The sequence below is a fragment of the Pipistrellus kuhlii genome, unplaced genomic scaffold (assembly GCF_014108245.1).
Source record: "Pipistrellus kuhlii isolate mPipKuh1 unplaced genomic scaffold, mPipKuh1.p scaffold_m20_p_2, whole genome shotgun sequence".
Classification (NCBI taxonomy): domain Eukaryota; kingdom Metazoa; phylum Chordata; class Mammalia; order Chiroptera; family Vespertilionidae; genus Pipistrellus; species Pipistrellus kuhlii.
The window spans coordinates 156376874-156390757 of record NW_023425515.1 but is presented as its reverse complement, the minus strand read 5'-3'; the positions used below and the strand labels follow the sequence as shown (position 1 = coordinate 156390757).

The following is a 13884-nucleotide window of genomic DNA, read 5'->3' as shown; positions in this document are numbered from 1 at the left end:
AGTTTTAGAGACTCATGTAAACTTTGAGAAGACATACAAATTAAGTTCAAGATCCCAATACGGTGTTGGGTGTGCTCTAGCAAGCAGAGCAACAGCAGGGCAAAACACTCCTCTTCCTGATGCGTTATATATATTATTTTGTTTAGAGCTGCCAAGTGGCTTAGAGAATAAAATCCTAGACATGAGAAGAAGATAGTTGTCTGTGGAGCTCGTACATCTTTGTCCTTGGAAAGCTACTGGTATGTTTCAGTTCTCCATGTGACATAACTTTTCAATCAGAGGAGGTTCTTTTGACTCTTCTGGGAAAACACTTCTTTTTTTTTCTTTTTCGTTTCTTAACTGACTCTTCCTCCTCACAATGTCTTTCACTCATCTTCTCCATTAGTAAGACACAATGAATAGTTCAGGGTCTGGCATTGCCCTAGGATAAGAGCCTGGATTAGGAGGTGAAAAAGGTATGACCCAGAGGTTAGTGCTTCAACACCAGCTCCCCCAGCACTTACCTTGAGTTACCCCTTCTTCTCACTCCTTTTATCACACCTCATTCTTGGACTTGCTGCTGCTAAGTTAGCCTTGAGAGTTTAATTTCCTGCTAATCTTTTCTTTAAACTTCTTTCTTAAAAATTCAAGATAATTTTTATTTTCATTTTTTTATTTATTGAATTTATCAGGGTCACATTGGTTAATAAAATTGTACAGGTTTCAGGTGTACAGTTCTGTAATTCATCATCATTGTTTTGTAAATCCAAGAGGCCAACACTAGGTTAAGCAAAGCTAGATTTCTTTAAGAGCTAAAACACTCTTGCTGAGCTGGCTTTTTAACATTCTTAGATCCTTTATAAACAAAGAGTTGAAAGAAACAGACATTTTGATAAATATTTTCTGGCTAGAATAGAGACTAGAGAAACTGTGAGACTGACCCATCTCTCTCTCTTTCTCTCTCTCTCTCTCTCTCTCTCTCTCTCTCTCTCTCTCTCTCTCTCTCTCTCTCTCTCTCTCTCTCTTGTTTTTTTGTTTTTTGTTTTCAGATAGACCACATGGTGAAGGGCCATGCTGCCTTCCCTGAGCTTCAAGCCAAGGCCACAGCCAGGTAACTGCTTCCTTTCTGCACCCTATAGCTTCCATGCCCAGCTATGTTGAAGGCACTCACTTTAGGCTGAAAGGTGATTTTCAGAACCTGTGGGAAATGAGACTGCCTGGAAGTATGTGGTTATAAGGCAGTCATCCAGGTGATCTAGAGCACACAGATATTAACTTTTTAAATGATCTAAGGAAGTTCAAAGAAGCTAGAGATAATCCAAAATATGCCAGGACCCATGGAAGAGAAACTGATGTAATAGAAGGAATATGGATTTGGATTCAAAACCTCTTGGGTTCAAATCCAGCTTTACCCCTCCTTACCAGGTGTGTAACTTTGGGCAAGTTATTCAACCTCTTTAAGCCTGTCTCTTCATCTGTAAAATTCAGAATAATAACTGATATGGAGTGATTGCTAGGATATATCGTTAAGAAAGTGGAATGCAAAGAAGTGATGACTGTATATTCTCTTTCATGTAAATAGCAGGCGATATAAGAACATATATGTGTATTTCTCATTTGTGCAAAAGAAAAACAGGAAGGTTAAACCAGAAACTGAGATTGGTTATATGTACTGGGTGGATAGAAAGGAATGCAAAGACTAGGGGGATAGGAACAGGAGAGTAGGCAGGCATGGCACTTTTCTGAGTGTTTTTTGTACAATTATAACTATTTAAACTACAGTGATGCTTCATGTGTCTCTGAAAATAAATAGATAGATAACTAAAGAGATAGATAGATACCAGGATATGTGTGTGTTGTGGGGCATGGGTAAAATGAAATACAAACAGTTAAAAACAAAAAACAAAAAAAAGGAACCAATTGTGTTAGTAACGAATACCATAATCACCCTAAAGAGGGTTTTGGAAAGAGAAGAACTAACATAAGTAACTTTGGGGGAAAATATTTTGACAATAGGTTGTATAGCTACAGATAAAATAATTGAACATAAATATTATGCTGTACATACCAAATTTATTTTTCAAAGATGTATGGGTTTGCCATTCTGAAACTCCTTTATGTGTATACTACATTAAGCAAATAAAAATATATGTGTATAGTGAGAGACAGGTTTCTCACTTATCAGGAAAGGGGGAGATTAGAATGAACCCTATCATACAGGGTGGAAATCAGAGGTATTAGAATCAATTTGTGATTGTTTCATGGATATAAAATAAATAAATACAGATATGTGAGCATACATATATTCATCTCCTAGGTCCCTCTTCTGAGATGGCCTGGAAGCAATGTCACCCTAGTACTAATGTGAACACTTAGCACAAGAGCTTGGTGATGCACTCATGCATATATTTCTGTTAATAGGGGCCATAACTATCATCAGATTCTTAAAGGACTCCAGCATGTATAAACCACTAACACAGAGACAAGAGAACTGGATTTGGAGCTCAGAGATTTAGACTCATACCCAGCTCCAACATGTATTATGTGTGAACAAAGTGTTCTCATCAGAACATGGGGAGTAGTTATGAGAGAACAAACTTCTGATAACAGAATTCGCTTGGAGATTAGTGAGGTAATGTCTTTGACAAGGCTATGAAAACTGTACTCAGATAATTATGACAACTCCTACTACTTCTGCTATTATTACCAATGATTATTAAAGAGGAAGTTTTTGCCATGGTTGTTCTAGTATGAAACAGCAGATGTCAATCATCCATAACCTACCTGACTTTTTGTGGAAAGGATAATGGAGTAGCAAGAACACAGGGCTGGAAATTAGAGTGGGGATTCTTGTGTCAGTTATGCCATAAATGCCTTGGTGACTCAGTTTCTTCACCCATAAAATCACAATAATACTGCCCTCTCTTAGAGGTGTTATAAAGATGAAAGTAGTTCATGGAAATGACAATCTGTGAAGATCTTAAAGATCAATGCAAACCTAAGGGATAGTTAGACTTTGCAAGGAAATACTCAAAATCCAGAACTTTTTCCTACAGATGAACCTCATGTGAGTAGTTTTTACTGAAAATAGGAAAGAAGGATTTATGGATTAGCATGTAAACTCAGAGAAACAGCAGCATAACAGCCATTAATAAAATTCAGTCTTGGAGTCAGACCTGGATTTAAATCCCAACTCTTCCCACATGGGAATTGACTTCCTACCACTTTCCAACCACCTGCTTGGGTTTCATCTTGTGTTTCTCTTTGGAACTAAGTTTCAACAAAGCATTGCCTATACTCTTGGCCACTATTTCTTCGCTTTGAACTTCCCTCTTCCCACTCCAGTGTAAATTTTGTCACCATTGGCCTCTGAAACATTTATTTTTAAGGTCCTAAGTGACCTCTACTGAGTCCTTAGGATGTGACCCAGGTCCCTTGAGCTCTCAGCAGTATCTGGCACCAATGCTTTTGCTCTCCTTTATTAACACTCTTTTTCCTTGGCTTTCTTTCTGGAATGTCACCCTCTTCCAGTTTTTCTCCTGTGTCTCTGACTCCTTAATCTCCTTCTCAAGTTCATGGTCTTTTTCTAGAACATAACATCAAAGCTCATCATAACTGAGTACTCTCTTTGCCTTCTTTCCCCAGGTGATCCCATCCACACTCTTGCCTTTATTTCTTTCTATAATTTGAGGGTTCTCAAATTTTATCTCCAGCTCATCTATTGAGTATGTATTCAATAAATATTGGTTCTTTTCCATTTTTTCCCCTTATATTGCCTTGCAAAGGAAAGTTTATCTTTATCAGATCTATGAATATTCTAAGACGATAGGACCCATTGTCTTTCAGGGCTCAGAAAGAAATGGGCTTAGCTATTATTATTAAAATGAAGCGGGCTACCAAAACCATTTGGCTCAGTAGATAGAGCATCAGTCTGTGGACAGAAAGATCCCAGGTTCAATTCCGGTCAAGGGCATGTATAATACGTTGGTTGTGGGCACATCCCCAGTGGGGGGGCAGCTGGTCAATGTTTCTCTCATCAATGTTCCAACTATCTATCCCTCTCCGTTCCTCTCTGTGAAAAAATCAATAGAATATCTTTTTAAAAAAATAAGAAATAAATAAAGTGAAGCAGGCTGTTTGAAAAGGACAGCTAATCCCATGGAATCGGGAACCATGTGCTACTTTGGGTGTGACTTTGGGCTCTCTAAAACCAGGCCATCCCTGTCTTAGAGCTTAGCATCAGCAAATCCTATTTGAAACTGTAGAAACATGTGTTGATAAACAGATTTAGTATTTTATACTCTTGATTTACCATAATCCTTTTAGACAAGACATCCCTGAAGAGAAATGTCTAGTGAGCTTAGAAATTAAGTAAACACGAGCTAGATGTGCCCATGCCTGTAACTGACAACCTAAGTCTCCCTGTATGTGGGGCCAAACAGCCAGAAATGGTTCTGCTTAGCCAGAGATCGCCTTGCATTTGATACTAACTTGAGCTCTTTTCCTCTAAACTACATGTTGTCTTAATTCTTCTAGACCACCTTGATCACCAGTGTCTCAGATTGAGGTCCTGGTGACAGTAGGGTTCGGTGGGGAGATGTTAGCACAGTCTATAAGTACTAGATTCCAGGTTGGCAGCAGAGCAAGAGTTAAAGTGCATTCTCCAGACTGTCTGATGAGACTCGTAGGCTCATTAAATACAGGCATAATATCACAGGATATTATGCCTGTATCATTAAACCTACTTTTAGTGTTCAGAATATGCCTATGAATGTTTGTCTATCTTCCTCTAAAGGCATATTATGATATAAAAGTGAAACACACACACACACACACACACACACACACACACACACACACACACATACACCACATGTGTCAAACACAAGGCCTGCGGGCCAAATCCATCCCGCCAGGCCTTGCAATGTGGCCCGCACCACGCTGTCATCACTGCACTCCGCTGTGTTTCCATCACAATGACAGTTTATGACTGTTCAGTAAACCATTCGGCCCGCGATTTAGGCTGGATTTTAGATTTTGGCCCCTTCTCTGATTGAGTTCGACACCCCTAACATACACACACACACAAACCCAAAGCCCTTGATTTTGATTTTGTTACTGGCAATGTTGGCAGTGAAACAGCACCCCTTGTTACCAGTGAAGTTAGACCTCAGCAGAGAAATAATTCAGAGCCAGGAACTCAAGTTATAAGATAAAGTTTATTTATAAATTTATAGAGGTAAGTAGGAGTGAGCCAGCTGGGTGCATGGGCTCAGAATACAAGTTACAGAAGCAAAATAAAGGTCCTTGGAGCTTAGGAGAGAAAAAGGCACCAGGGGGAAAGAATGAGTTGGAGAGGGAAAGGTACAGGCATGATTCAGAGAGAGAGAAAGAGAGTGCTGGATCCTGCTCTTGAGAGTTTTAAAGGACTGGAATTTTAGGGGCAGTTTCAGGGAAAGATCTCAATAGAATAGTCATCAGCTTTAGGCTGATGGGCCAAAATGAGATTTATTCCCTTAATTTCATCCACCCTTGGGTATGGTGGCACAAATGGCACTAATAGGATTTCTTCTATCTATCTCCCTGAGTAGGCTAATTTATGTTATTTGTTCCCTGGTTGAGGAGGATAAGTGTAAATTATTTACTGTTAAGTGTTCTTGTTTGGAAAGATAGGATTTTTTGAGTTATTAGATGGCTGTAAACTGCTTGGCCATTTAATTATCTGTCTCACTTACCCTAATTACACTTGCTCTGTCTTACTAACCTGTCTCATTTTCATGGAAATTATACACACACACTTAAACATAGACATGCTTACATAACACACACAATACACACACACTCTAGAGCAAGAGAGAAGGAGAGAGAGAGTAAAGTGAAGAGAGAGAAAGAGAGAGAATGCATTTGCACACCAGGTATTGATAAGCATTTCAAAGAAAAATAGAGATGGGCGAGGAGGAACATGGAGTGAGGGATGTTGGGGTGATGGGTGGGGTGGGAACTATTTTAGGTAAGAAGCCATCCTTGAGGAGGTGACACTTGAGCAGGACTCTGAATAAAGAGTGGGACTAAACTATGGTTGTAGGGGAGGGTCCCTCCAGTCTGAAGGAATAACAAGGCCCAAGGCCTTGAGCAACTCTGGGACATTGGGAAGGCCATTGTGGCTGAGACAAAGTTGGGAGATAGCGGGAGACTGGTGCAGGCAGCATGTAAGCCAAGGGCCAAATCATGTGGGTCATTGTAGACAATTGTAAGGACACTAAACTTTATTCAAGTTTTAGTTTTTGAGCAGGGGAAACAAGATCAGATTTACTCTTTAAATGGATTAATTTGACTCTGGAGAGTAAACTAGACCATTGGTGGGGAGAAAGAGACAGAGTGGAAGATACAGCCCCTGACCTCAGTGAACTCAGTCTGCAGGAGTGGGGGATTGTAAGCAGAGGAGCCCAACCTGGTCCGAGTTGCTTTTGCTGAGGTCCCTGCAATCAGTAGTCATTTCTCATTGTGATTCTATTGTTTTCAGGTCCTTTAAGATTGTCAGCATGAAGTTCTCCTAATTCATTCTCTTAACCTTGCTTTTCTCCCACTTTCTCTGGATTTTCCAGTTACTCCTTTAAGGATAATCCATTTTTCTTGATCTCATTTATTTCTCAGACCTCTTTTGTTAATGTGAGTTCCATAATTTCTGTGAGTGAATTTCATAAGGCAAGGAAGATAATTTTGGGCAAGAGAGGAAAAATAGGCAAACATTCACAGGCATATTATGAAAATTAAAAGTAGGTTACTGCAGCTATAGCATGGTGTGTGCAGTGGTTAGGAGAGAGAAGAAATGGAAAACATGTATGTAACACAGTGTTATGTAGGGAAAACTAGATAATAAAAAACATCTTTGTCAGGCAACAGAGTTTGTGCTTCATCTCAAGGACAATGGGGAGGATCTGTTGAGGGGTTTAGATAGGGGTGGGCATCATAATCAGAGTGACATTTTAGAAGAATCCCAGGAAGAACTGCAAAAGTTAGGAGGCCAAAGCTCTAACCCAGGCATTTGAAGATGTCCTGAATAAACTAGAAGCTGTGGAACTGGAGAAAGTTGTGCTGGGTAGATAAATATTTAAGATCACAAATTGACAAGTCCTGGTGAGAAATTAAATTGAGAAAGAGAAGAGTAAAAAATGGTACACAATTGACTCTGCCCCCAAATGGTTGCTTGAGCAATGGCTTCAATGACATTGGCTTTGATTAGCTCAAGGAACCCAAAAGGAAAAGCGACTATACCAGAAAAGATTGTGTGTGTCACATTATGTTTATGTTGAATTCCCTTTGGACATCCAAAAGGAAGCGTTTGATGGGTGGCTGGAACTCATGAGAGTGAAGCAAGGAGGAAATAAGGCCGTATATTTGGGAGTCCTCAGCCTAGAGGGTAACTGGAGCCAAGGGAGGAGAAAGAGATTGCCCAAGGATAAATAAAGAGTGATAAGAGGGACAAGGAAAGATCTCTGGGACACTTCACATACCTAAGGGACAACGAGAGAAGTAAGAATCAGATAGAGTGGAGGTAAGAAAGCCAAAATAATACAGTGCCCTAGAAATAAGGGAAAGAGAACAAGTGCGTAAGAAGTGGTCAAGTGGTACAAAATATAGAAGAAAATTCAAGTAAAATAAAGGCAGAAAATGGTCCATTGGAGTTAGGGAAAGGACATAGTATCTTTTGTTAGACCATGCATTCTGGTTTTTGGTTTGAAAGAAAGGTCACCATACTTCTGAGCAGCCTATGAATCCACAGAATGACATGATTTGTGGAGAGGGAGAGGAGGGGAGAGATCCAGGGAGTGCTGTCTTTATTTAACATTGTAAGCAATAATGTCTGAGAAAATTCTTCCCTGTCTCTCATATATTTTTTTAAAGCTGGAAATTAATCTCCTGTGATGGGAAAGAAGAGAGAACTGTTTATCGATCATCTATCAATTTATAGGGCTCAAGACTCCATATTTAATATTCATGGGGGACTGTAAGGTAAAAGTATTAACTCTGATTGCAAAACAGTGAACTAGGTTTGGAAAGATTTGGTGTACCTGATCACCCACAATGAGCCTAGGACAGCAAGAATTTCTCCCTTTGAGGCAGGATGGATGAGCCTGGAGTTCATGAGAGGGAGGGAGAGCAATCCACTTGGAACAGTCAGTATGTGATTCCCGAGCTGGAAGAGGGCTGACGGCTATTGGAGAAGAAATTGATAAAACATGCAAAATGAATCAAAGTCAGAACCCCAGAAAGGTATCATGCAAGGTTAAAATTATGTGAATAATGATGTGCATTTGTTATTTTAATGTTTTCCAAGTGCACTTCATTTTGAATGATATACTCAGATAGCACACATGGTCAGGTATAATTGAAAAAATATGCAGGAGAATGGCTGCATTCAAAGAATAAACATACAGCTGCAAGAAGGTTAGGAGTCAAGGGGGTAAGCATATGCCCCATCCCCGAGGGATCTCATTAATTCATGAGTGACCATATATGTAGAAGCTAAATGAATCTCACCGTGTGTGAAGACCCACAGTCAATGAGACAATGACGAATCACTAATAATTAGGCCTATTGGTTTTTGTTGACCCAGATGTCTGAAACCAAATGCCCTGCCCTGAGATGCCTTGAGAGGCAAATGAAAACACTTATAATCTTCTTTTAAAAAATCTCTTTGCTCTCAGTGCAGTGATGATGTTCTGAAGAGGAACATTGCTACAATGGGTGCAGATTCCCCTTCTGGCCAGGAAGGATTTCTTCGAGGCTTTGGTTGTCATTGTGGTTCCTGTTGGACCAGGAGCAGGGAAATAGAAAACCAGGATGTGATTATATGCCATCCAGATAGATGGCTCAGGCCCTACCTTACATGGAGGCCACGAAGGAGTCTTTTTCCTAAGTCTGTCATAGAATCATGATAAAACGGGTTTTGAATGCGGGGCTTTGACAGATCATTTCTGACCTAGAATACAGAGAACACATAACTGCAGCACCATTCAGAGGAGGGTGGTCACCTGTCCGCACCTCTTTGTGAGTCTTCTCTGCTTTCCTCGCCCAGCTGTGGAGGAAGGCGTGGTGCACACTCAGGGAGCTCAAGCTGATGACAGTGTGGATGGGGAGCCTTTTTCCATCCACATCGCCGTCCTCCTAAGGCAGACTTACAGATGGGAATGAGGTGTCACAGCAAGGAGCAAAAGATTGCCTGGTAGGCAGGGCCACCGTTGCCTCCACTCAGGCATACGTCATACAGGCACACATTCTCACATGTATACTCATGCATGCACTCACATAGTGCATTTTTGCTTTCCTACCTTTTCTATACTAGAGTTCATCTTAAAATTTGTATTTATTACAAAGGTTTGAAAACCACTGTTGTACTCGTTTCTAATCTAACAACTTTCAGGAATGTCGGGAGCTCATTGGGAACACTCACAGGGGTACAAAACTGGAACTCAAAATCTCTGAGCTGTCCTCCTAAAATGTTCTAAAAATGTAAATCATAAATACCATCTAGGTCTCTAGATGTCAGCCTTCCTTGGACACTGAATTCCTGGACTTTTCCCCCTGCCATTATTCAAGCCCTGTTTTTCATGGTCTAGGCCATTGTTCCAAAGACACCAGTGGAAAGTGACATGGATGCCAATCTCTGATAAACCCACTTTCTTCTAGAAGTATTGGTGCAAGGCTTTAATAAGAAAACACCTTTGAAAAGGAGAAGGCACCACCTTTAACCTTTGTGACATGCAATGAAATTTAACCCAGATAGGTAGGTATGGTGACACCATTTCGCAGTATGGGGAAACTGAAGTTCAAAGAGGCTGTCACTGTTACCTCTGGGGTAGGTAGGGCAAGATCTGAACCCATCATCTCATCCCATTGTCACCTGACCATGTAAAGACTGAGATAGGTAGCCTGACTCCCTCATCCTACACGTGAAAAAATTGATACTTAAAAAGGAGAGAGAACTGACACACTATCATTTGGCGGGTGAAGCTGAGAAACCAAGTCTCCTGATTCCTGATTCTAATTGCATTTACTCCATCCTCTCACTTCCCTTAGCAAATTCCAATCCTGAGCCTGGGCACGTATATTTGTCTCCATTCGTCATCTCATTATTATTATTATAATTACGAATTCTAATTTTCTAAAATCCTTTGCATATGTACAGTATTGCACAGCTTACAGAATACTGCATGTTCACCTACATAATCTCTTTTGATCTTGACAATAACCCTATGAGGTAAGTTGGACAGGGAACATGTATCTGGTTTTACAGATGCAAAGAAAGTGGTTCCGAAAGTTTGAATAACTCTCTCATGGTTACACACCTCCTAGGGGCAAATCCATTCTGGATCTGATCTTTTTTTTTTTTTTTTTTTAAATATATTTTTATTAATTTTTCACAGAGAGGAGGAGAGAGGGATAGAGAGTTAGAAACATTGATGAGAGAAAATCATTGATCAGCTGCCTCTTGCACACCCCCCACTGGGGATGTGCCCACAACCAAGGTACATGCCCTTGCCCGGAATCGAACCCGGGACCTTTCAGTCCACAGGCCGACGCTCTATCCACTGAGCCAAACCAGTCCCAGCTGGATCTGATCTTCTGATCCCAAGCCTTCATACTTTTCCCTATAGCACACCACCTTTTCTTGGTGATAGTACAGTGATTTCTGAGTATGGTGTGCTAGTTTCCATGGGTTTGGGGCAGTTTCTTTGCTGAAGCTTTTAGGGCTCTGCATACTTTCTGGAACTGATGTGGAAGTACAAATGGTTTCTTTCTGCAGAATAATTTGCTCCCTAACCCTATCCCCCTTTTAAAAACAAAATACACTTCTCTTCCAGATGCCAGAGCATATATGCATATTTGAACAGTCACCTGGACCTGATTAAGAAGGCTCAGCCTGTGGGTTTCCTCACTGTTGATTTACATGTTTGGCCAGATTTCCATGGCAACCGGTCTCCGTTAGCAGATCTGACACTAAAGGGCATGGTAAGTGACAGCCAGTCCTTGCACAAAGGTGAAGGCAGGCCAAATGGGCTGCAAAAGATCAGGAGAAGCAAAGTGAGGAGAAAGGGAAAGAGGGAACATTAACAAAACAGACCAATGGCCCACCGGCTTCTCGCAGATGTGTCCTCTGGGGAAGACTCTTGCTGCTCCCAGGATGACCTGCTGAAAGTTCTCATTGTTTCTGAGGCAACCTTTAGCACGTTGAAAGCAGTGTTTCTTACATTTAGCTACCACTGCCTCTTTGTCCCCTGGAGTTGCCTGAAATCATGAGCCCCTGCCCATATCATTTTTGTATTTACATCAGTTTGAAGAGTTATGTTTTCCATTGCCATCCCCAGGCCATTAGGAAAGTAGTAAATATTACCCCCTATGGTCTTGCTTGTCACAGCCACATATCTGCCCAGGCTCTGGGGGTCAGGGCTCAGAGGCCATGCTAACATTATTAGGATTTCAAATGGAACTGTGGCAAAGGTAAAATAGAATTAGTAACTTGTGGGTGGATAAATTCAGCTATCAGCGTCCTTCCCAGTGCAGAGAATCTGGGCCCTCCTGAAATTTACATCAGAACACAAAAAATAAACTAGATAAATTAGAAAGAAGGAAATTTGGAGCTAAAAAATCTCCCCCCAACCCCAGATCTCTTCCTCAATCTAATTTTGAATGACATCAAGATAATAACCTGAAAAACATCCAGTGTCATGTTACCCTTCAGAGCCTACAATGACTACTGTCTCTAGCACTCATTCAGTAAATATTTACGTGGTACCTACTTATGTGCCAAGCTCTGCTGTAGATACAGTAAGGTACAACAATTCCTACATTCATGGAGGATGTTTCAAGGGAGGGAAGGGAGTGCTTGATAAAGCATATGCATAGCAACTAGGATTGTCAAGATAATCCCCAGAAGGCAAGATCCAGGTATGATTTCTTCTTTTGGCTCCTGAAACATTTCCCTGGGCACATACTAAATGTGTAATATGTACTTACTGATAATTGATAGTCAAAATAGACATAACAAAGAGTTCATTTATTTCTATAAAAATTATACATATGAGCAATTTGCTAATACTAAATGGGTTAGTTGCTACTCTTATTATTCATGTGATAAGTACTTAATACCAATGTTAATGTCCAAGTAAATTGAGGCTCCCATTTTTGTTATAATTGAGAGCACTTTTGTTCATCAATTAATTCTTTTAACAAACACTTTTGTTCATCAGTTAATTCTTTTAATTCTGTTAGAGGTGGTGGGGGATATAAAAGTAGTCATAATTCCAGCCTTTGGGAATGGGACTGTCTGTGGGGGCAGACAATATATAAGCAGGCAATGAGGATATTGGGTCAAGCTCCAAATGCCACTCAGGGTCCAGGGCTCCCTGGATGCATAGAGGATGATTGCCCAGCCTGATCTCAGTAGTCGGGAATGACTTCAGATTGGAAATGACATTGACACTGAGTCAACATGGGGAAGAGGGTTCGGGCTCAGGGAAATCATAGTAAATGCAGTGTTTCGGGAGTGGGGGTAAAGAGAGAAAGACATAGTGAATGCCTATACTTTGGGTTCCTTGTTTCTTACTACTGATAGGTCACATTTAGCATTAGATCTTGATAATAAAAAAGGAAGACATTTGCTCATAAAACCATTGGGCACTCCCTTTGCTCCCTCTGCTTCAGCAAGCATCACTCTCCCAGTTCTTTAAGCCTGGATGACCTTCAGTCAGTCATTCAGTGCTTATTGACCACCTACTGTGAACCTAGAGGACAAGAAACTGTATCTGTCCCAAGTGCACATGAAAGTGGGGGAAATAGTGTGAGTGTGTGTGTGTGTGTGTGTGTGTGTGTGTATGTGTGTGTGAACATACTAGTAATCATCATGCTATGTGATCCATGTAATACAGATGTCTTCCAAGCTGAAGGAAGTGCTCGGTAAATATCTGACTTTGAATTTTTTCTAAAATGTGGCTTTAGGCCGAAACCAGTTTGGCTCAGTGGATAGAGCATAAGCCTGTGGAGTGAAAGGTCCCAAGTTCGATTCTGGTCAAGGGCATGTTCCTTGGTTGAGGGCACATCCCCTGTGGGGGATGTGCAAGAGGCAGCTGATCGATGATTCTCTCTCATCAATGTTTCTAACTCTCTATCCCTTTCTCTTCTTCTCTGTAAAAAAAATCAATAAAATATATTTTTTTTAAATGTGGCTTTAGATCAACAAGCTCTCATGCAGTCTTTCTCAACTTCATTTGAAAATAATGGAGCCCAGCTGGCATGTTCCAGTGGTTGAGCGTCAACCTATGAACCAGGAGGTCACTAGTTCGATTACTGGTGAGGGCACATGCACAGATTGTAGGCTCGATCCCCAGTAGGGGACATACAGGAGGCAGCCCATCAATGATTCTCTCTCATCATTGATGTTTCTATCTCTTTCCCTCTCCCTTCCTTAAAAACAAAAACAAAAACAAAAACATTATAAAAAAAGAAAATAATGAAGATTTTTTTTTAAAGCATAAACTCAAGCTGACTTTGACAATTAAGATGACCCTGAACTATGAAAACTAAAATTGACATTCCCAGAGGGAAACTGGGAAGATGTTCCAGAACCTAAAAGATTAAATGTAACCTGTTTGATAAACATAATAGAAAGCATATGAACAAATAAACCACCAGCCTCACAGGCGGCTGGGACCCTCCGCCTCCTGCTCCTTAGCTTAAAAATAAATGCAGGGCCCCTTTAAGACTAAACACAGGGCAGACCTCTGCTGCTGTGGTTAGGGTTTCTTGTTTTGTTTTGTGTTTTGGAAGAAGCAGTGAGTTTAATTTCCCAGAACTCTTCCACAACCCAAATCTTATCTTCCCCTTCAGTTCAGTCCATTAGAAAAC

The 13884-nt window shown here is 40.7% G+C and overlaps 1 protein-coding gene across 6 annotated transcripts in view; it reads left to right on the top strand.

Moving 5' to 3' along the window:
* The window catches only part of FGGY (FGGY carbohydrate kinase domain containing), a 398623-nt gene that overhangs the window by 280216 nt on the left and 104523 nt on the right, over positions 1-13884 (top strand). For all 6 annotated transcript variants that reach the window (XM_036446820.2, XM_036446819.2, XM_045584552.1 and 3 more), the window contains exons 10-11: positions 1029-1090; positions 10845-10992. In XM_036446820.2, the coding sequence (XP_036302713.1) occupies positions 1029-1090; positions 10845-10992 (210 nt within the window). The remainder of the gene's footprint in view (positions 1-1028; positions 1091-10844; positions 10993-13884) is intronic.